Here is a 25,063-nt window from a genome sequence, read left to right on the forward strand (position 1 = left end):
ATAATTACCTTTCAAAATAATAAAGTACTCATCAAACATCAAACTATTACTGAGGTTCAGATTCTCCTCTAAAAACCCAGGGCCAAGAACTATGAAATGAGTCATAGCTTCATTTTTGCAAGTTTAGAAGTTAGATCTGTTACTTACCATATGAAATGAACTAAAATAGAATTAGTTTGATCCTACTTTTCCTTTCTAAGAAGGTTTGCTCATAAAACTGACACTTCAAAGGGCATCTTCTTATGCATTTACCATTGGTGCCAGAATGTGGGATCAGGACTATTCTACTTTAGTAAATTAAGAGAATATGAAGAGTATCCATAAAGTACACACTATTCTGAAATCTTAAACATTTTAGACTATATAGTGGGTGGGCTGCACACTCCAGGTAAGGTCTCAAAACAGTCCCCCTAGGGTAACCTTTAAATGTCTTGAGAAAAATTCTCATATATTTAGTCCATCGCTTTTTTCAAAAACCTAGAAGAAAATGAGCTATTTCCCCCTAAATGAAATTTTGAATGCAGAATCTGCCAACAAAACCACCTACCTCATTTTGAAAACTTTGTCATCTTCTCTTTGCAAAAGAGACTACAAATAACTCAATACTGCTTTTGAAAGACTCAACTTCTTAGGTTTACAATTTAGCTTCATGTTTATATTAATCATGGTTATATAAACTCTCAACAAGTGCCTATGATACTAACCTGATCTTTACTCGAGTCTATACAGAAAACAAATCTCTCAATCCCAGCATTTCCATGAGTACAGTACAGTTTATCCCAGTTAGCTACTGTTTTCTCCAAACCACCACTTGTGCTGCCCTGCTCCCACCAGCTCAGTTCTCATGCTTCTCTATCTGACCTGCAGCTGATGCAGCTCTCGGACGTTGGCTTCACACTGCAACTGAAGATCCCGCATTTGATTTTCATGTTTCTGATGCTGAGCCATTCTCTCATTTTTCTGCCTCTTTTCTTCTTGAGCAGCAAACTATAAATAAGAAAAAGAAAATACTGTTAACAAGCAATATAATTTCTGCATCTTCTAAAGGAATAATTAAGGAACTTAAATCTTAAAGTACAATAAACTAAAGCTGCAAGCATGAATAACGTACTGTGACTCAAGCTGGAGTCGACATTACGGCTTTGGACGGGGGGTGGACTTCTGGTACCTTGTTCCTCCTACCTGATCAGTGACCACAGTTCATTTATGTGGGGTACCTGAGACTGCAGAAGCACAGTGAGGCCCCTACATTTTAACTTCAAAAGCTGTGCAAGTCACCTAATTCCCAAGGTTGGTTTTAGGGCCCAAGAGCTGGTGTGGGGCCTGGGGCCCTCTGTGGCCACCACCCTAGGAATACTAAGGTGGTATATGCCACATAACCAGCCCCAGTCCACAGAGCCAAAGAAAATACCAACAAGCCCAAAGGGGCTCGAAATGTTTACGACATAATTATGTGACACTTCTAAAGGACATTCCAGTTTTTTAAACTTAAAAAAGAAGAGAATAATTGGCTTATTTACCTGCTTAATTTTGTCACGGTCCTGATCTGGTGTAGCCGTTGAGTTAATTCTCAAGCTTTTCTTAAACATGGCCATTCGAGTCTTGGCTTCACTGCGCTGAATCTTAGGCAGTCTTGCTCTTTCTTGAGTCTGTCTGTTTTTCAATTCCTCAATAAGTCGTTGATTATAACGCTGCATTTGTTCTGTTTCCTAAGAAAGTATCAAACACAATCTTGTGATGTAGATATAATTTAAAATTTTAATTATTTATTTTTTTATTTGAGAGAGACAGAGAGAGACAGAGTGCATGCGAGGGAGAGGCAGAGAGAGAGGGAGACACAGAATCCAAAGCAGGCTCCAGGCTCTGAGCTATCAGCACAGAGCCCAATGTGAGGCTTGAACCCACAAACCATGAAATTATGACCTGAACCATAGCTGGACGTTCAGCTGACTGAACCATGCAGGTGCCCCTAAATATAATTTAATACTCAGTACCCACATGTATGCTCAAACATGTTCTTGTGTTGTTTCCCAAAATCACTCCCTCCCTTGTTGTATTATCAACCAGCAAACTTTTAGTCAAAATATAATTTATAACAAAAATAAAGCTATTAGTAAGCTTTATATAAGAGTCTTATATTGAAATTCTCATTACTAAGTCAGAAAGTCCACATTTTTTAAGGTATCTGAACCATAAATGGGGCCACAATAGCTACCTTTGAGACAGCATGAAGATTATAATGTAGAAGAGGACTTAAGCATTGAAATCAGTCACCTTCCATGAAACTCATAGAAAAGAAGTTTGCAATCATGATCAAGATACAATTAATTACTCCAAACTTCACCAAAGAAATTTTAGGATTAAAAAAATAGAAAGGAAATCTAAAATTCATTCTCTACGAAATAGAAGTTTCAAAAATGAATAACTCTGCAAACTTCAAATGAACAAAAAGTAAACCAATTTTCCTTTCATTAACCTTCTCATGGCGCTTAAGTAGCTGATGTCTTTGCATGAAATACTGATCTTTAAGTTGCTGTTTGAGCAGCTGGTGTTTTTCTTGTAAGTGTCGTTCTTCAAGCTCCCAAATTGCAGCTTCTCGAGCTAGAAGAAAGCAATTTTCAAAATGTCACTTTGTTCTTTTTACTAATGTACTTTGGAGTTCATTTTAATATTTACATAAATGTGTTCTATATACAGTAACTTATACGCACACTGACATTGTGAACTATAAATGAAATATTACCAATGGACAGATAATATCTATCACTATTTACCATTCTGTTCTGATGCTCTATAAACAGAAAATGCCCCACCCACAATACCAAAATTCCTTTTAATCATCTTAATGAAAAATAAAAAAATCTAAGCTTTTTGTTAAAATCCCATTCTGTCATGATGCCATTAAGTATACCAACAATTGTAAGGCATAATGAGTATACAAAACTATTCAGGTAAGGCTTTAGCATCATCTGCACAATAGAGATGTTTTAAGGATTGTATGTTTATGTTCACTTCTGTCACGAAGGCATTCATTCTATGTCTTACAATATTTAACTTTATAAAGAATTTTAAAAATTTAAATGCTTAAAATTTTACATAAACCTTTTCCTCTTATTAACTTCATCTTTCTACCACTTTAGCAAAGGAAAGCATTCACATAATTTCCAATTATTCGATATTATGGATACTAGATATATACATGTATCTTAGCAATGGTCTTCAGATACCATTTTATATATACACATATGCTGTGTAATTTCACATACCTCTCATGAGCTGCTGTTTGTTATTCAGGCACTCTCTTTCAATATTGGCCAGTTCTGCCTTCTGCTGTTGGATGATCTTTTTCAGAGAGCCATCTAATTCTTGTTGTTGCTTCTGAACAAATTCCTGTTCCTATTAGATAGTTAACCATGAGTTAATAAGCATCTACTGAGTGAAACATCCATTTATCTATATGACCATATACATTAGTAGCTATCAAGATTTCTAAACCAAGTTTCTAAAGTTAACTGGATTTAAAAATCACCAATTATATAGCAATATATAAATGTATTAGTCACTCAATTCAAGCCCAGAAAAAAGTACTAGAATACATAATACTCTAAACTCAGTATTAAAAATAATACACATGAAAGAAGTCAACCACTCAGAATGTCCTATGATATGAACATCTTTAGGAAAATAATAAATTTAGAGCTTCTAAAACTGATCATTCATTACACTATGGTGTGGATAAAACAAGAAAAAACAAAACGCCTTTTATGAAAAAGAGAATAAAGAGCAAATAAGTAAAACACATATCAGAATATTTAATATCTCTATTTTTCCAAGAAATAAAGACTTAGGAAGTAATACCATGGCAACACTAACAGAGAAATAGTTTCTGTATCTCTAGCATGTGCCTAAAAGAACAACAGTTTATGGACTTAATGAGAAATAGTGCATTGCTAGAGAAATGTGATCTAGGACTCATAAAGTGAGTTACATTTATTTTTTTTATTTTTTTTTTATTTTTATTTTTGGGACAGAGAGAGACAGAGCATGAACGGGGGAGGGGCAGAGAGAGAGGGAGACACAGAATCTGAAACAGGCTCCAGGCTCCGAGCCATCAGCCCAGAGCCCGACGCGGGGCTCGAACTCACGGACCGCGAGATCGTGACCTGGCTGAAGTCGGACGCTTAACCGACTGCGCCACCCAGGCGCCCCGCATTTAATAAATAAATAAATAAATACACACATACACACACACACACACACACACACACACACACACACACACACACACACACTCCTGATAGTCAAAACTTCTGCCAACATGTTTGGGATTCACTCATTCATTCAACAAATATTTACTGAGTACATACTATTTGCCCAAATGCAAAAATTTATGCTTTAAAAAAAAAAAAAATCCTTCGACAACTGTGTAAGAAAAGGAAATATTAAAGTGACTTATGGTCTTTATGCTAGATTGCACATTCACAGAAGAAAAGGAACAATATCCAAATTGAAGAAATGTAAATTTTGCCAGTAAATGTTCAGCTCTCCGTCCCTCTTTTGGCAGTTACAGCAGTCTATATATGATTAGCCCAAGGGATATTCTGATCAATTTGAGTGTGGATTTAGAAATTTAAGATTGAAGTGGCACTCCACCTATAATCCCTCCTCTTGCAAATCCAAGAGAAGATAAAACCTCAAGGTCCATTTTGGATCTACTCTTTGTGCCTTTGACAGAGTCTGACAGGATCTGGATCACTACCAGCCTGGTCTTCAATGCACTGAGAGTGAGTGTAGCCGTGTTCCTTAAGGTGCATGCCTTACTATGTGTCTGGAGGTGAGAATTAGGTCTTACCATTCATGACGCCCTGTTAAAGTAATCCGGAGTTATAGATACTGCTGTCTCATCTGTCATAATTTGTACTTCAGCATAAATACAATTACACACTAGCAGAAAGACTAATGAATTGCCTCTGTAAAATACAATTGTGAGCTTCACCACAGCCAAGTTTTTATCACAGAAAAAAAAAGCCACAATGAATATTTAATTTCAACTATCTAGAATAAGGCCTTTTGAGTTTTATTTAAAGAGATACGAAATCTCCATGCCTATTTTTTAGGCAATTATAACAAAGAAAGTTGTTCAAGCTGGTCATTTTCCTACAGTAAATATCACATAATAAAAACTAAATTGTTTCTCTAATTTCATAGTAAAATTTCTATGTACAAACTTGTACAATACTTAATATATAATCTATAACTTAATATAACCTGCAGATATAGCAAAAGGTTTTCACATCTGTACCATTAACTTGTATAAAGGACTTTTAAAAAATATCTCTGTAGACAGAAACAATGGGTCCAAATTAACTACCATAAATATAAATACTACATTTAGACTCAAATAAATGCAAAAGTACAAGATGAGGGTGAATAAATATTTATGTGAAAATTAAGAAGAGTAAATACATGCCAGTGCCACTAAAAAAGTAAATGGAATTTCTTGTGAGTTCAATTCTTGGTCATATTACTATATTTGTCTAGATAAGCAAGATGACAGTCCAGTTCAAAGAAAATCTTTATTAAGTACTTACTAATGCTAGGCACTGTACCACTAAAGGGGCTACTAAAATTAAGAAAAGACAGTACTGCCTTTAAGGGCCTTCCATTCTAGTGATCCCAAATTGGTTCTGTATGCCCACATAAAGAATAGTGGGTCTCTTCCCTTAGTATCACATTTTCAGAAGTTCAAAAGTAAACCACAGAAAACAGGAAGCTGTGAATACAGGGTCTAGAAACCATGCCACACAATGAATAATGGAAAGAATTACAGAAGCCTGTCCTGAAGCAGCTAATCCATCAGGGGAAAATAAGAGCTAAGACTGCTATACAGAAGGAGGCAGAACTACCATTGTGCTGCTCCAGAAAGTAAAATAAGAATTGACAGGTAAGAGTCAAGGTAGGCTATGTATGCAAGTGCCTTCAACAATGAGAATTAGCAAAGACACCAGTTGTCTTACAGAGCCAAGGACTTAAATAATTAAGCAAAGTCTGGATAATTACATAGTCAAGAATACTATGCAAACAATTTTCTTCTTTTCTTCCTTCCTTCATTTATTTTAATCTCTATATTTATTTTTATTTATTTATTTATCCCTACCCCAAAATGGGGCTGGAACTCACAACCGCAACATCAAGAGTCATATGCTCTCCCAACTGAGCAAGCCAGGCACCTCAAATAATCTTCTATATTAAAGGTAAAAATTACCTGAAAGGTCCAGGTCCCTCACATACTAATTCGTATATTTTGTTACTTCAAAAGAAATAAAATTTTGTATTAGTGAGCTTTCTTTAAATTTCCTAACTACAAAAGCCAAGTATAACACATTCACATTGGAATTTGTAATTGGAAATTATTCTTAAGATCCAAAAGAAAAGTGATCTTACATTCCAAAAAGACTGAACAAATTTACCCAAAAAAAAAAGATGGATTTGATCAATAAAAGTAACAAATAATTTAAATCAACACAGAAACTATAAAATGTACCCTTTAAAAGTGTAAGTTTAAATGCTGATAAGGAATTTTGTCATATTAATCAGACAACTATAAATATTAAAAACACAACTTCGGATTCTAGAAAACTATAAGAAAGGGTTATGTTATATTGGGCTATTTGTACAGAATTTATTTCTAGTTCAAAGGATAAAAATGGTAATGATCAGAAAAGTGATTTTAATTCATAATTTCTCCCTCTCATTAAAAAAAAAATTGTTTTGCTTACTCTTTAGAAAACTACAGAGCCCAACAGCTGCCAATAATAATAAAAAAAATAAGTCTAATTTCAGGAGAGGGGAAAGGAATGGGTGAAATCAAGCTGTATTCTATCTACTCCAATTGTGTATATCAAACATCAAAAACAAAAATTATAGCATTAAGTCAGCTAGTCACTTCCCCACAGAAACTGTGAGAAAGAATACAGCCTGGAATTCCAGACTTAATTTAAAACTACAGCAAGGGGAAGAACAACTCACTATTCCTTATACAATTTGAATAGTGAAAACTAAAGTTAAATGGAACTATAATCACATTTAATATGCCTTTTCTGACCATATCCATAATTAAAACATATATATAACATATATAAAATCAAAATGTCACTTCACACAAAGATAAAAATCTAATCACAGCATTCAATTTCTCACATGTGCAAAGTTTATAAAATACTCCTGGGAAGCTACTTCTTGGAAATGAAAAATCTCAAAATTTGTGGTGAGGTAGAAAAAAAGAACACTGTTTGGAGTGTTCTAATCCCAGTTCTACCATTAATATGGTTTGTGACTTCAAGTGGACCGCTTAGTCTTCTGTGCTGCGATTTCCTTATCTATAAAATGGATACACTCCATCCCTGTATTAGGGTGGAGGCAGTAAGAATCAAATGTGAAAACGCTTTGAAGAATACTATACTATCAAGTTCATTTCAGATTACTACTGTCATTACTGACATTATCATCTATCAATCTTCTAGGCTTTAACAAATAAAGCGAACAATGAAAAGGCACATGTGAGCTGAAGAAAAGGCAGATAAAACGGGAGAAGGCATCCTCCCACAGATGCGTGGGACTTACATCCTGCAGCTGGGCACTGGAGACTGCACAAGAGGACAACTGAAAAGACCGGATCATGGCCTGAGCAACACCCTGCGGGTCAGAGTACAGTGCACCTCCCAGGTGAGAATACAGCTGATGACTTTTTGTAAATGGAAAGAATAATTACACAAATGTTGAGTTTCAGGAGGTCTCGAACAAGTTACCTAACAGAGAGGCCTCTTTCTCATCTGTAAAAAGGTTTTGAATGAGATCAGTGGATTCCAAACTCTAGTTTATGCTGTTGTTTTTTAAACCAGTCAAACCCTCTTTCAAAAAATTTACCACAAAATGTACGAAACAGATGAAAAGCAGTGCTGCTTTAAAGTCTAAGCAGGGACCCAGAACCCCCAGTCCTCTCTTTTTGAAGGATCCCTGAGGTGCTTCTTCCAGACTCCACAGCTCTTGGGAGAACAGTTTAAAAACCACTGGACTAGACAATCAAATACTTCTGGCTCCATGACTATATAACTATTATTCACAAATTCTCAAAATGTTTAAAATAGATGCGGTACCAAGTTATCATTTTAGCGCCTTCATGTAAAGCAGTAGCTAAAGAGAAATACTTTTAAATTTGTTAGATTACTAAATTTTCATTAAATTTACAGAAAGAAATTTACTGTTGCTTTCAGCTTTAGTTGAAAATACAGGCTAGCCCCCAAAATTTTATGAAAATAAACCAACAAAATTTTATTAAAGCATGGGATCACTTAACTCCTTCAACACTAAATTCTCAATGTCAACTCTAGCATCTGAAATATGTATTACCTTTTAGAATCTAAAAGGCCTACATTCCTGTACAAGGAAAAACCATATTGGTCTTATCTTGTTTGAAATCCAAATTATCCACAATTAGATGTGTGAAGCAAGGACTTCCTCTTCACCTATTAACAACATGACCAATAACCACTGGACTAAGCTGATAAGAGTTCAGATTAAGCACAGAAATAATGGTTTAAACATGAGAGGCAGTACGCTGTGGTAGTTCAGAGGAGCTTTCATTTCCTCCCCTGTAGAATAGAGGTAATAAGAGTAACTACCTCACATGTGGTGAGTTTAAATGAGTTCATGCAGGAGAAACATTTAGAACAGCACTTGGAACAGTAAATGCTGTGTCTGCTTTAACACTTTAGTAATCCCCACACTAGGCCAAGACAAAATTTTTCACTGCCTCAAACCAAAACCCCCCCCAAAACATGAAATTTATTCAGATAGGCTAGTTTTGTTAAATTTTAAATTCCAAAATACTTCCCTTATTTTTCATGGTGTTAAGATATTCTTTCCTTTAAATTTTTAAACAGTAGTTTAAAATATCCTTCTGGACAAAAATAAAAAAATTTTAAATGTCATTCCATTTGTCGGTCCCCAGTGGTTTTTGTTTCTTCCATGTTTTCACATGGGTCTGTAAAAGTTTGGGAACCACTTTTTACATCACATAAAACCACATTAAATTGGTAATTTAAAGCAACCATTAACATATAATCCATGTCTCTTCTTCCTTTAACTGACATATATAACTACAAACTGAGCTCACCTCTCTGCTTCCAAATTGAATGCAAACTTAATTAAAAGAAAAATGATTCCTAGTAAAAAGACCTCATACAGTCATGAGATAATGCTAAAAAAAAATCTGTTTGAAGTACTAGCTTGTCTAGTTTTGTAAAGAATTCACCCATCTTAATTGGCTCATCCTTATCATAACCTAGAATCAAGTTTATACAGGCAATATTTTTTTAAACTGCTGGATTCTGAATCAAAAAGAAAAACAATGTAGTTAGTATTTAAAATCTGATTTTAAGTTGCTTATGTTGAGTTTAATAGTAAAATAAATGTTTGATCTACCATTTAACATTACCGTTTATGGTTTTTCTTTTAACTCCCAACTTTATAAAAACAATGGCCTTATTTTTTTTTTAAGTTTATTTATTTTGAGAGAGAGAGCGAGCAAGCATGAGCCAAGGAGGGGGAGGCAAAGAGGGAGAGAGAGACTACCAAGCAGGCTCCACGCTGAGAGCGTTGAGTCTGACACGGGCCTCAAACCCACGAACCGAGAGATCATGACCTGAGCTGAAATCAAGAGTTGGGTGCTTAACCAACTGAGCCACCCAGGTGCCCCAACAATGGTCTTTTAAATAGTCATTCTTTTCATGTGTACAAAGCCTACACACTCAACCTCTATATTTTGTCATAAAAGTCTTCTATCAAACAGTGACATTACTACTTAAGTATGTAAGTTTCCCTCATGATTATAATAAGAATACAGTGAATTATACATCAACATCCTTGTTTATTTCATCCGGAGTCAGCTTTCCAAACATTCCACTTAATTTCATATTTGCAACTGAAATGTCACCATCTCATGTGAATTTAGTTCTATATAAAGAATGCCCTGGGAACCTTTGTATTAGGAGAATTCAACATCATATAATAACTACAGTAGGAGTTTACCCTTTCCACCATGGTTTATTAAGCTGCGAGAATAATGCTGCTTTCTGTTTTTAGTAGCATTAAGCTGCTGCTGTTACCTGAGCATGCTGGCTTTGTGCAAGCTCCTCTTTCCTGCGTTTCATGAGCTCTTTTCTCAGCTCTTTGGGTGCTTTCTCCACTTCATTTATAACCTACAGTGTATAAGCATGCAGGAGGTGGGGAAATAATACTTTCTCCACAGCAAGCATTTATGTAGCAGACAAGCTACAAGTCAAAGATTAAAGCTGATACAAAGTTCCTTTCAACATGCAATAGTATAGGTGTTAGTTTGGTGAAAAAGAATGAAAGGATAGAACATGCTGAATCTCCGTGCAGAAAGGGACATCACACCATATAAAGGTTAATCAGATGCCTAATTACCCCTACATATTATTCTCTCTTAAAGATCCAAAGACAATCAGTAAAGGATTACTAGCAGCACTGAACACATCTACTGACATTGTTTGAAATGCTGAAAATAAGGAAAGTCAATGCCACTTATAAAAGTACAAAATTTCGTAACTGGCTTGATAAAACCAAAGAAATAAGTCTAAATTAAGTTCATTTAATGAGACCAAAAGAAAACAAAAGGAGAAATAAATGGATACTATGTTTTCTTTTTTCATCCAACACACCATTTTATATACGGTGTGATAAAAACAAACATGTCTGATGATTTTGTGTTGCATTAGAATAACATTCTCCTTTGCTGACAATGTAAGCCAAACTTGTCAACTTTAAAATCAATATTATAAAGTACTCATAAAGTAACAGTGTAGTATGCTATGATTTATTATACCAAATAAAGTATATTATAAAATGAAGTATAATTTGGAGCTCCTTCTTTTAACTATTTCAAAATCCTAGATACGTATTCCACCTAACAATAGATCTGTAATCCAACTATGAAAAACAATCATGTGTTCACAAGTAGAAGCACCAAAAGCAATCAGATTCCAAATCACCACATGCTATTGACCGTCTGTGAAAGAGACTGATTTTGATTGGAGAGAGTGTATTTAAAATTCCCCATCAGTAATCCCTCATGAAACCAAATCACCATTAAAAGGAAGAGACTCCCCAAATGCAAGAAATTTAGCAATAAGGAAAAAAAAAACATAATATAGTTATTTAAAATATGCATATTGCGATCTCAAATAGGTCTACTAGCTAAAACTCTCCAAGCTCAAAAACCGTAAAAATAACTACAAACTTTTATATATTTAAGATTAAATCATATATTTATCTGTAATTTTTTTAAAATTTAACCTGATATTAAAAAATAAGCTCTCAATAAAAACTTCCCCTAGTTTCAAGAAAACTGATATGGAGCCTCAGTAACATCATATATCATGGTAAACAGAGCAACACTATGTGAAATATTAAACAGTAACAGAACTAATTTTTAGAAATGGTAGTCACATCAAATAAAATTATAGACCATTTCATTATTTACTTAAAGAAATTATAGAATGTACTATATTAATGTTCGATTCTATGCTTTTTAAAGTAGATCCTCAAGTTCAGCAATATGATGTTCAGTTTTATACACAATTTAAATGCTAAAGCCAATTAACTTGGGTGCTTTAGATGTATAACTAAAGTGAAAATGCATTTACTAGTTTGGTTGAGATTTTTATTCTAATCCTAATAGAACTAATCATAATGATTATCCCTGGGGTCTTTCATATCATGAAAAAGTAAATTCTCCCCCTACACTAAAAGTATAGAATAAATCATAAAACCACTTCTGCTAACATGTAAAACTCTTTTGTTTTAATTTGGGGGCAAATAAGACACTATTACAATATATAAATCCTCTTTCTGAATCAATGACAATCTTTCATAGTAAGTAATAGCACAGATCCTATAACAATATGGAACAGTTTTAGGAAAAATTTAAAAATTCATTGTAATAAAATGACTTTACACAGGTATTTTTCACACGTGATTCTTCAAAGTAGCTCTCAACTTGTTGAACTTACAGATATTATTTCCAATTTCAGGGTACTGAGCTTTTGTTTTAATACAACATTCATGAAAGGCAATCAAGCTAACCAAGAAAAAAAATTTTAAGCATGAATTAATTATTACAAATAAATAGATGAATTATTGTTGCCACCTACAAACACAACATGGTGAGCTTTCGTGAAAGAAGAAATTTCTACAGAGGCTTTAACTAACTGTTGCTAATAAAGGAAAATGATAGATTGGAAGGAAAATGGATTAGACTTAATTTGAAAACTTGGTTCAAGGCTTAGCTGGACATTTAATGATAGTCTGTAAACTTGAAGGGACCATTAAAAAGCTCTTCTATTACAGTCTTCTTGGTAGTAAAATGAGATTAACACCTGACCTTACTACTACCCTACATGACTGTTGGGAAGACCACAAAAAAAGAATAAATTGGTGCTATGTAACTCTCAAGTATTATTCCTAATTCTTTAGTCTTAAGTGTACATTAAAAAAAAAACAACCTTTAATAATTAAAAGTAGTAGTTACACTTACCTCCTTCTTTCGGTTCTTTAACATATTCTGAAATTTGGACAACTCTTTCTCTTGTTCTGCTTTAATGCGTTTGGCTTCATCTCGCAAGCGATTTGTGTGTTCTTGTTCTAGACGTTCAATAGTCTGTTTCTGCTGTTTTTCTAGATTCTCAATCTCTTGATCATATTGACGCTTTTTGCTCTGTAAAATAATGTGGCTCAGGATCATTTAACTTGTCTATCACTCACGTATTGAAGAGTACATAACCAGCATTTAAATGTAGTGATATGACATACAACCTTTGTAGTACTGCGCAAGCGGAAAGCTATAAACACATTATGGAATTTTTCAAAAATATGAGCATTTCATTTTTTTCTACACAAAAAATAGTTTTTTCTATTATAGAATGTTCAAAATTTTTAAACCATCCAGAAGAATATCCAGTTGCTAAAGTACTAAAGTACTAAAGGAAAGTGTTAAAAGTGCTAAAGTACTAAAGAAAAACTTCAGTATTTATCCAATAAACTTTTGATAAATCAAAAGTGTTATCCAAAGTCTACTTTAATAATGTACAATTGCTTGTGATATTCAGATTTACTCTTCCTCATTAAGATTCTTAAACATCCTTTTATTGAAACAAATCTTTTGAAATTATAAATCTTTCAACAAAAGATTCCTGCTTACATAATACTTGAGTATAATATAATTTTGGATATAGGTGGAGTTAAATATTTGTAAAAGGTATTTTAAAAAATAAAAAGCAAAACACTTTGGAAAATATTTTTGGGGGAAAGAGATGCAGTTTTCATAAGGTTCTTTAAAATAGAATGCTCAATACTATAAAAATACTCAGTGAGAACAAAAATTCATTATTTTCCTAAGAATTTTCTGTTACAATCCAACAAATGTAATCAACAATACCACACTTCACAGAAAATAATTCTTACCACTTACAAGAAAAGCAAAAGAACTATTTTCAAAACATGAATATAGTAACATTTGAAATAATCAGTTTTCTAACTTACACTAAGCTAGATGTTTAAATAAATTACTGGAATTTTCTATCACATTACTGATTCCTTTTCCAACTCTGGACACAAGGTAATAATTAAAAGACTCAGTGACAATTACCCTTGACTAATCAGCACCAACTTCTCTAGCAGCTGTGAATAGGGATGTGGAAGCTTACCTGTAGGAGCCAGAGAAGTGTGTTTTGAAAAAGCCCCAAGTATTTCTAATACTCAGCCAGGTTTGAAGACAACTATTCTAGACTGCCTTTAAAATCTTGGATTCTAGGGGTGCCTGGGTAGCTCAGTCAGGTGAGCATCCGACTTCAGCTCAGGTCAAGATCTCGCAGTATGTGAGTTCGAGCCCTCGCATCAGGCTCTGTGCTAACAGCTCGGACCTGGAGCCTACTTCAGATTCTGTGTCTCCCTCTCTCTCTGCCCCTCCCCTACTTGTGCTCTCTCTGTCTCAAAAATAAATAAACTTTAAAAAAAAAAAAAAACTTAAAAAAATTAATCTTGGATTCTAGGGGTGCTTGGGTGGCTCAGCCAATTAAGCTTCCAACTTCGGCTTAAGTCATGATCTCCCGGTTCATGAGTTCGAGCCCCACATCAGGCTCTCTGCTGTCAGCATGGAGCCTGCTTCGGGTCCTCTGTCTCCCTCTCTCTCTGCCCCACCCCTGCTCATGTGCACTCTCTCAAAAATAAAATAAACATTTGGAAAAAAATTCTTGGATTCTAAATCTGAGAGGTCAAATTATAACACTAAAAAAGTATCCAGAAATAGGCCCACCTAAGAACTTTGTAAACCATCTACCAGCTTCATGATTCCAGGTTTTCACAACAAATTTTAACCAAAGGAAAATGGAAGACACCTATCACACTATAAGTCAGTGACAAGAAGCCTAAGATAGAAAATCCTTTCAGGCAAAAGGGAGGAAAAAAAGAGCATCTAGAACACTGAAGAAATAAAGGCCAGAAATACTGACAAAGCCAGAGAAAATCTAATAATCAAAGAACAGGTTCTAAAACATGCTAGTGGAATTTTTTTAAAGCATCAAATTTCAGTGTTAATAAAAGGATACAAAATCTAAAACTTTACCATCATTTCTTGCTCAAAGCGCCGGAAAATTTGTTCTCGTTGTTGTTGCAGTTTGCTATTGAGCTGCTGTTGGGCTCTTTGCTCTTCTTTTTGAAGGAATCTTAACTCCCGAAGTTCCTGACGTCTGATAAAATTTAATATCAATAACAGGGAAAAACAGCAAAAAATTACACCTTTGAACTAATACTTTTTTAAAAACTTAAAAAATACTATTTTCAAATGGAAAAGTAGTAAGAATAATCAGCCAAGACTTTACTCTTGCTTCTATTCTTACACTTTGCAAAAACTGAAAAGAAGTCACAACAACGATTTTAATTATGTTCTCTACTCACCTAAGAAACCTCAACTCTTCAGTTTTGGAATCACTATCTGTAACTATCTTTGACGTGGTTACACTCACTTCTACGCCATCAACAACAAATTTGCGGGTCTTCTTCAATGTTTTCTTTTGTCTTCTTGTTTCCTGAGTGAGATTTTATTTTAGTTAGGCTTTATATGGAAAATACTGGAGACAGAAAACATTTTCTTCTTAAAAAAAAAAAAAAAGAACAAAACACAGAACTGTACACATATAATTTTTATACCACATCATAATTAGGCACAAATCATAAAGAACAATTCATATAAATGACTAATTAGTGTAACTTTTACATGTTCATCATTTTTCTTCTTATTTTGATCTTGTAACTTCTCAGATACCTCTGGCTTTTCAGTTTTAGAACCACTAACAAAACACTTAAAGGAATGCCTGGGGCTCATCCCTAAAAGAATCTAAATCAATAGGTCTGAGGGTGGCTGAGAATTTCCATTTTGAAAAGGCTCCCCAGGTAATTTTTAAACACTGCCTGGACTGGGAATCAAAATCCATTTTATCAGCAACAATATTATCAACAGCCCTCCTCCACCTCAGGAACAGAGATGAATGTGTGATTCTTGAGTTACTAGAAAGATAAAATGTCTACTGCCTGATAGCTATTGCCTACAATTCTTTATCAAGACCAAATTCCATTCCTCATCCAAATGCTTTTCAAATCCACATAGAAATAACAGAAGTATGACACTCCAAAAAACACAGTTTGGCAAACATGTAAGTATTGACAGCAGATAATTACTTGGTTTTGATATAGGAGAAGGGGTTTAAAAGCAGAGGGAGCAAAAGTGGAATGCGAAAATACTAAATTCAAAATGCATTAGATTTTAGTTTGTCTCTGGCACTTTCCAAGCATGGTTCTGCAACCTCTTATTATTCGACTCTCCAGGCTGCTAGTATCCTCACGCTTCTCTTCCTAAGCCCTGGACTATGATACCCTATCCAGGCTTCCCCTAAAATCTAAAGTGGGCATGCTCCCAAAATATTATCTACCACACTGAAAATCTAAACTTTCTATTTCTTCAGTTCTTACTAAAGTATCCACAATATCACCTTAATTCTCAAAAAAGTATTCGGATTTTTTTAAAAGGCTATTAAGTCAGTGAATAAATTTCAGATTAATGGAATTCCAGTCAGTGAAACAAAATAAACTGAAAACTGAAGACAATCTATGCAATATGTGTAGTAATTTGCTGCAATTATGCCCTGGAGTCCTGTTCCTAAGGTCAGTTTCCTAAGTTGTTCTACTCTTTTCTGCTGTCAACCCAGAGTCTCTAAGTAATACATGACTCACCTGTATCAGAAATCCATGGAATCTTATGTTACAAATACTGATTCTTGGGTTCCACCCTAGACCTCTACATAGCTCCCTCTAAAACTCTGTTTTTAAATAATTTATTCATGTTGAGGTATACTTGATATATAATAGTATGTTAGTTTCAAGTACAGAACATAATGATTCAATATTTGCATATATTGCTGAATGATCACCATAAGTCTAATCAACATCCCTAATCATACATACCCCTGGTAACTCTTAAACACATTAAGATTTGAGAATGGCTCTAAAAGCTCCAAGTGTTTTTGCATTTTAGTTTTTGATTTTTTTGTTTTTTTGCTTTCCCACATCGGTTTTCATGGCAGCTGTGAGGACTATGACCAAGATGGCAAAATCCTATGGACCACTGGTAAATCGAGGGCTGTTTACATCCTAAAAGTGCTTAAAGAGATCATTCTTTCAATTTCTCAATTTTTTCATAGATTATGGATTCTTGCTAAAATATATTTAAATATGTGCAATAAAAAAATCCAACCACACCAAATAACTTACACCGTTTACATCAAGTTGGCAAAAACAGGTAGATATTACCAAAAAATTTATGATTACATCCAGTATCTCTCTCCTTGGCTTTTTAGTTGATTGCCTTCATAGGCCTTACAAATCTTATAGGGTCAGTACTACACTGATTTAGTGCTGTTTTATTTTCAAAACATACTTCACATAAACTGCAAATTGCCAAAATGACAAAGAAGGGCCCACGTACACTTACTTGTAAAGATATTGATCCGCTGTCTTTAGTTTTGCTTAGGAAGCTAGAGATGGATAAATTTAAGTCAATGCTGCTATTATCAGCGGTGGAACCAGTGCCTGAATCAGTATCATTTTCCTTTTGATTCTCAGATTCTGGAAGCAACATGGTTTCAGTTTTTGATAAAGCACCTATTTCCCCTTTATTTTCTGCATCTTCAGAGTTGATATTAATACTGGGTATTGGAACAGGCTGAGGTTCACTAGGCTGTGAAGAGGAAGTCACGGGAGGTTCTCTTTCAATTGGCACTTCACATGGAATTGCTTTTTGCTCTGTATCTATCTGAGCAGTAGTTTCATGAGCATCTGGAGTTTCATTTCCTAAAGCCTCTTGGTCAGTATAAATTACTGCATGTCTGACCTCTATTTCTTCAGTGCTACTGGACTCAGTAATTTCCTCACCTTCATTTGTGCCAGATTCCTCACTGGTTTTCACTATGTTCTCTAAACTGCTGAGTGACTGTTCTTCATCTTTATCTTCCAAAGACTTCTGATCTATCTCCTTAGTTTCCACTATGTCTTTAAAAGGAACTTCCTCAGAACCACCAGCCTCAGGACCCTCTGTGGGCTTACTTATTAATTTCTGGTCTACTTCAACCACTTCATTCCCATCATTACTCTGAGCATCCTCAGCATTGTTTTCAACTGCCTTCTGGGCAACATCTCCTGCCTCATTTGTTCCTATGACATCGCTTACATGGCTGATCACTTCTTCTGGAGTTTCGTCATTCTTTCCCAATTTCTCTTGGGTGTCTTCCTTTGTAAGTGCAACTTCATTTTCAACTGCCTGAATGTCTGCCTCTTTTTCTCCAGTCTCTTGAGAAACTAAGTCCATTGTTTGAATAGCAGTATCTTTAATTTCTTCAGATTTTATAATCTTATTTTCAAATATCTGTTGCTTTTCTTGATCCCTTTCTTCCTCAGGTTTCAGACTCTGTTCAATATCTGTTTCTAAAGTTATTATATTATTCTCTTTTCCTTCATTGACTGAATTAATGTCCATTGTTTCTTGGTCTTCTGTATCAGGAAGACTTTCAAGCTTGGGTCTCTTCTCCTCTCTGCCATTTTCCTTGATTACTATTGTCCTATTATCAAGTTCAGCCATAGCTTCTAAGTGAGCATCATTAATATGTTCATTAATATCCTCTGCAGCTTTTTCAGGTTCATCTGTGGTAAGTTTTTCATTAACAACTTTGCTGTTAAATTTATCTTCAGAAGTATTACGTTCTGTTTTTTCAGAGACAGATTCCAAAATACAAGCATTTTGTGAAAGTTTATCTTCTTCAGAGCTGGCAATACTAAGGTCAGAAGAGGCACGCTTACTTGCAGGTATTGGCTGAAAAAGATTTTGTACATTTTTAATGTTAAAACGTAAGTTCAAGATAGTGACCAAAACTATATTTTGTATATAAATAAATATTGAAAACATACATACATGATTTAGTATCTCAATTAAAATTTGATGAAGTTATAAAAATAAAGAACTGACAAATCTTCACATAATAAATAGGACAAAAATGGTGAGCAAGGAGCAAACTTGTTAATCTTCGCCCCTAAAATTAACACTTTTGTACTGCTATCGATTACAATTAATCCTTACATACAGGTGCAATCACACCTCAAAACCCAACTCTCAATATTACGTAAATGACATTTCCCTTCTAAATACTGACCAAAGAATTTTCTGTTTCCTCATCATCATCTTCCTCTTTGCCATCTTCAACTTCTTCTGTTACTTCAGCCTTTGCCTCTGCAATCAGCTCTCGAATTGGTTTGTTGGAATCAACCGTAACAAAAGGATGCTGTTTGATCATTAAGAAGAACACACTTACTAACAGCTGAAATGCTGGCTTATAAAATTTCAAACACAAAAAATACACATTATTATGCGGTAAAAATATGAACACATGAGTAAGAAAAATATAAAAAACTTCAGATGATGTTACATCTGGGCAAGGAAGAAGAAGGGGATTGAGCAGGAATAGGGACTGCCTACAACTATACATCTTTTTTAAAGAATCTGAAGGAAATAGGTCAAAAATGGTACCACATATCTGGATAATAGGTGCATGTACGTTTCTGTATGTTTGAAATTTTAAATTAAATTAAATTTAAATTAAATTTTAAAAGTTTCAAACTGGTACATTTTTAGTTCTTTAAAAGTAACAACAGTATGTTTAAATCCTGTATAATCCTTAACAAAATGTTTACAAAAAGCCTTAGAGTTTTGTTTAGAGTCTTGCAAATAACTGCTTTCTTGGACATGGTTCTAACACTCTTAAGAGTAAGAAAAAATTTTATTCACCTTTGTATACTCAGCAGCATTTAACAGTGTCTGTCACAGACTAAGACCTTCTAAAGTGAGGGTAATAAAATAATAAGAGAAAGTGTGTTCTAGGGATGTACTGTTGCACAGAAGAAGGCAATTTCTTCTGCTTTTTTCCCCTGAGATAAACAGATCAACTTAATACACTGTAATGCAGGAATTATACAGTAACTCAACCTAACAGTAATTGCCTCAAGATTTGTCATTTTGTTTGTGCACCTATATTATGTAACAAATTCCTATTTCAAATATTACAAATAGGTCCTGCTATAAAACAAAATTATCTAATCGCTTTAACACTTTTTTTTAAAAAAGTCAGCAATATTTACTGAACATTATCCTCACTGTAAGAAATATTAAAAAAATCAATTAGCTCATGACCTCTGCGCCCAAGGGGCTTGCTTTCTAGTAACTGGAGAGAAAAACTGCAAGTAAGTAACAAAGTGGAATAACTAACAAAATAAAAAGAACACAACTGAATCAAAAAAGCACAAAAGGAATGACTTATAAGCTAAATGCCTTTTAGTAAAGGCAGCATATATGTTTATAAAGCAAATGTTTACTTGTATTCAAGTATGTTGTACACATTGTATGCGTACAACATATTTTACAATGTATTCTGAGTTTCCATAGGGAAACTCCAGTGAAAAGAGAATATACTGAATCTGAAATTGTACTCTTCTCAATGAGATATTAAAATAATTACACAGTTTGCTGTTGTCATATTACTCTGATCTTACCTGCAGTAGCTGAGATGTATTCCACCTGGAATCCACATTCTTTTCCAAGCATTTCTTTAGAAAGTCCTTAAAATTTGAAGACCTTCAAAATGAAATTTTAACAATGACATTCTATTTTACTTTGTTATTAAAATCAAACAAAATTCTGATAAGTTATGCTTGTATTTTATGTAATTGTATTAATTCAACATAAGTAGTTAATGAGAATACCAAGATTTCAAAACAATATTAAGATAAATACTAGAGTATCATCTGTAAATACAAAATAAATATAAGTAGAGTCATAGTTTTAGCCACTGTGATATAGTCATATATGCCAAAAATCACAAACTCTTCTATTATATTAAATTCCACAAATATAAATCAACTACATATATGCCTCACTTTCTCATAGTAAATACTGTACTACATACAGTTGTTTCGTGTAGAACTCAAATCACTGATTTCAAATTTATAAGAAGAGTTAGTTATAAGAGTTTGTATGGTTCTTAACTCTTTTTTTTTAAATGATTATTTATTTATTTTGAGAGAGAGAGTACATGCACATGAGTGGGGTAGGGGCAGAGGGAGAGGGAGAGAGAATTCCAAGCAGGCTCCATGCTTAGCAAGGCTCAATCCCATGATCGTGAGACCATGACCTGAGCTGAAATCCAGAGTTGGATGCTCAACCAACTGAGCCACCCATGCACAACTATGGTCCTTAACTCTTAAAAAAAAAATACCAAAAATCAAGTTTTCTACTCATACAGTCTTTGTACCATGTAACTAAATCTACCCTTGAAAAGGTCGAAGAATAAAACATCAAGTTTTGCTTTGTATAAGGTTTTGTTTAGAATATTTTACCATTTTGATGGCTGTGCTAATGTAGGGGGCTCAGATTTTGCTATTTTTAGCAGCACTCGCATTGGATTTAATTCATGATGAGGTGGTTCTATCTCAGCCATTTCTATTAGAGTGATACCCAGGGACCAAACATCAGCTTTGTAGTCATAGGGTCTGTCCTTAGATGTTTCACACATGACTACTTCAGGAGCCATCCTGTACAGACAGAGAATTGAAAGTTAAGATGTTTAGCTTAAGAATATTGATTGCAAGCCACATAAAAGATAGACAGTATAATCAATTATGTAGATAAGTTAATGAGTGACAATAGCTTCTAACATAACTAATACAGTAGTACATCCATAAAGATGAATACATACCAATATGGTGTGCCGATAAAGGAATCTCTTCTTTGAATTGTCCTTGTGTTTTTAGCTGATACTCCAAAATCCGCTTGAAATAAGCAATGATACAAAAGTATTAATGATAGTTTTTTAGCAAAGCTCACTGTATTTAACACAGGGAAAAGCATTTCAAGTCTTTAACAAGGCCACTCTTATTAAAGGGTAAACAAAACAGAAAGAGTAGTGACTTCTCTACCATCCTAATTTTGACAAACCCCCTCCAAAATAACTGTCAAATAAAATATCCCATCATTAATATACTAACTACTACCTCCTTTATACATCTTCAGATCATGAATACTTCAGAACTGATCAAAAAAAAAGTAACTTTAAAATAAACCAGTCTACCCACTTCAAAACAACTAGTACTACATACTACAATTAAGAGGCATAAACATTTTTCCTACAGTGTGAAAAGCATAAATATTGTAAGAGCATATTTAGAGAAAAGTATGGTCAAATTATTAGTCCTTGAAGAAAAAAATTCTTTGGCATCTAGGCAAAAAGAGCACATAACTTGAAAAAGACATAAAATCAGATTATCATCAGACTTTCCAACAACACTTAGAACAGAAAAATAAGAGTAAGATATTTCAGATTCAAGGAACAAAATGTAAGCCAAGGATTTTCTATCCAGCAAAACCGACCTTCAAAGTATAAATATGGGTGGAACTGTTATTATATAAGAACTTGGAGAGCCCTTCCAGAGTTATCTACCAGAGAATGAACTTCAGACAACCAACATGATCACAGAGAATACTAACATTAAGGACCAGTGATGAGCATTAAACGTATGAAAACAGGACTAAAATGAGTAATTATGGTATATTATAAATCTATCATCAATGTCCTTAAGAACCAGGACTCTGAGGATAGAAGGAGATATACATGTAATACAGAAGTGGTTAGGTTAAAAAGAAAATAAAACACATCTTATCCTAAATTTGATCAGAAAATATGTAGGAACGCATATGACAGCCTAGCTTTGTCCTCTAGAAAGGCCCAGAATGATGACCAATCCATAAACTGTTAAGTACCTCTAACATTCAGAGGCAGTCTTTTTTTTCTTTTAATGTTTATTTTTGAGAGAGAAACAGAGTGTGAGCAGAGGAGGGAGGGAGGGAGGAAGGGGGAGAGAGAGGGAGAGAGGGAGAGAGATAGAGAGAGAGAGATAGAGAGAGAGAGAGAGAGAGACAGAACTGGAAGCAGGGTCCAGGCTCCGAGCTATCAGCAAAGAGCCTGATGCAGGGCTCGAACTCAGGAGCTGTGAGATCATGACCTGAGCCAAAGTCGGATGCTTAACTGACTGAGCCACCCAAGTACCCCAGATATAATCTTGAAATACCATATCCTACTAAAAAAAACCAGGACTTCTTAAAGAAATGGCTAATTACAGGTTGGAGGCAAGAAATATAGAAGACAAGCCTGAAACATCTCAACCTAACAGGTTAGACTGTTACACGATATTGATAACGAAGCTATCAAAGGCTACTAAAGTCATATCAAAAAGATTAATATACCAACATGAAGAGGCTCCCATTGACCAAAGATGGTACAATGTTAAGCTTCAATAAGGATAAAAATTATAGATCTGGGGGCACCTGGGTGGCTCAGACGGTTAAGCGTCCGACTTCAGCTCAGGTCACGATCTCACGGTCTGTGAGTTCGAGCCCCGCGTCGGGCTCTGGGCTGATGGCTCAGAGCCTGGAGCCTGCTTCTGATTCTGTGTCTCCCTCTCTCTGCCCCTCCCCTGTTCATGCTCTGTCTCTCTCTGTCTCAAAAATAAATAAACGTTAAAAAAAATTAAAAAAAAAAAATTATAGATCTGGGGGCACCCAACTCTTATTATCAGCTCAGGTAATGATCTCATGATGGCAAGATCGAGCCCCAAGTCAGGCTATGTGCTAAGCATGAAGCCTGCTTGGAATTTTCTCCCTCTCTCCCTCCCTCCCTCCCTTCCCAATTTACATGCACACATGTATGCTCTCTCTCTAATAAATAAACATTAAAAAAATTATAGATTTGAAATCTATAAATTAAATTCATGAATTAATATTTTTAAAAATACTGGTCACTAATTGAGGATGAGAGAGAACCAATTCATGGTCTTCCAAGTTACATAAATAAAAAGAAGGAATCAAGCATTTTTCCTGTCTTGTTCATATGAACTACACTCCTGAATAACCAAACAGTTGAAGGGAAGTGTCATTTCATATAATTATTCCTAATTTTATAATAAAGATAAATAAAAATAATGAAATAATTGGTGAATAATTCTATCAAAATTATTATCAAAAAATAAACGAGAACAGGGGCGCCTGGGTGGCTCAGTCGGTTAAGCATCCGACTTCAGCTCAGGTCACGATCTCGCAGTCTGCGAGTTCGAGCCCCGCGTCGGGCTCTGGGCTGATGGCTCAGAGCCTGGAGCTTGCTTCCGATTCTGTGTCTCCCTCTCTCTCTGCCCCTCCCCTGTTCATGCTGTGTCTCTCTCTGTCTCAAAAATAAATAAACGTTAAAAAAAAAATTAAAAAAAAATAAAATAAAATAAACGAAAACAAAGTGACAATTCATTTTTCAACTCAAAGAACAGATCTAGGCATTATGCATCAAGAGCTGCAAATAAAATAAAATAAATAAAATAAAATAATAATAAAATAAAATAAAATAAAATAAAATAAAAGCAAAACATATGTGCCGCCCAATGAAAGGACACAAAACCACCTATATATAGTCTTGCCAAACAATCAAACTTGAGACTGATGAGGCCTTATTTATCTGCAAATCTGAAGGAAATACACAGAGGAACTTACTACAAATGATCATGAATATGCAATTAGCAAAATGCAGGTTGAGGGAAACTCTACAGGTCCAACACTCAGGTCTCATAGATCAGTGTTTCTCAACCTTTTTTTCATCATCATGCTCCTAAGGAGCCTTTTTAGACATTTTTTTCCTAATCCTCTTATCCCCCACGGAATTTTAACACCACAGATATACTGTTTGTGTAGCATGGGCCTTTGCAGAGTTATTAAGCATTGTAATATCTAAGATCTTTTTTGCCCCCAAAGAACCAATTTTGGCACTCATGGGAATGCACATCATAAATAAAATGTACAGGAAAGAAAGAGATGGCCGGTAGGGGAGACCTATAAATTAAGAGACTTAAAAAGAAAATGAGATTTCAAATATGAGCACGTCTAAACTTGAGAGATGAGCACTAGGTGATAGAGCCATAGAGAAAGGCAAGGAAGTAATTACTATAGAAGTCAGGATAAAGGTTACCTGTGGAGAAGACAGGGACAGTGACTCAGATGGGACACATGGAAGAGCTGCTGGGGTACCTGATAAAGTTTTATTTCTTGACCTAGGTGGCGGTTACAAAGCTATCATCTACAATGCTACAGAATCACTAAGCTACACAATTTCTTGTGGTTTTCTGTATCTTTATTTCATAATAAAAAGATTAAAATTTAGTATATCAAATTATACGTGTTTGATGTCATGAAAAAAGTGAAGTGAAATGACTATGATCACTGGTATCAAGATGGCTTTTAAATATATTCTGTCCTTTCCATGTCCTTCCAAATTACACAAATTTAGACTTCATCACT

At 34.5% G+C, this 25,063-nt stretch overlaps 1 protein-coding gene across 2 annotated transcripts in view; it reads right to left on the minus strand.

Annotated features, from left to right (window-relative positions):
- SLK (STE20 like kinase) overlaps positions 1-25,063 on the minus strand; it is a 57,228-nt gene that overhangs the window by 7,849 nt on the left and 24,316 nt on the right. Inside the window, exons 5-17 of one of the 2 annotated variants that reach the window (XM_060641576.3) lie at positions 21,429-21,501; positions 21,070-21,264; positions 20,227-20,308; positions 18,834-18,962; positions 17,123-18,496; positions 15,034-15,164; positions 14,702-14,825; positions 12,617-12,796; positions 10,167-10,259; positions 3,267-3,396; positions 2,477-2,601; positions 1,521-1,709; positions 862-987 (exon numbers count right to left, since the gene is read on the minus strand). In XM_060641576.3, coding sequence (XP_060497559.1) covers positions 862-987; positions 1,521-1,709; positions 2,477-2,601; positions 3,267-3,396; positions 10,167-10,259; positions 12,617-12,796; positions 14,702-14,825; positions 15,034-15,164; positions 17,123-18,496; positions 18,834-18,962; positions 20,227-20,308; positions 21,070-21,264; positions 21,429-21,501 — 2,951 coding nt within the window. The remainder of the gene's footprint in view (positions 1-861; positions 988-1,520; positions 1,710-2,476; positions 2,602-3,266; positions 3,397-10,166; positions 10,260-12,616; positions 12,797-14,701; positions 14,826-15,033; positions 15,165-17,122; positions 18,497-18,833; positions 18,963-20,226; positions 20,309-21,069; positions 21,265-21,428; positions 21,502-25,063) is intronic. The other variant, XM_060641577.3, reaches the window with a different exon arrangement.

The sequence above is a fragment of the Panthera onca genome, chromosome D2 (genome assembly GCF_046562875.1).
Source record: "Panthera onca isolate mPanOnc1 chromosome D2, mPanOnc1 haplotype 2, whole genome shotgun sequence".
NCBI classification, from domain to species: Eukaryota; Metazoa; Chordata; class Mammalia; order Carnivora; family Felidae; genus Panthera; species Panthera onca.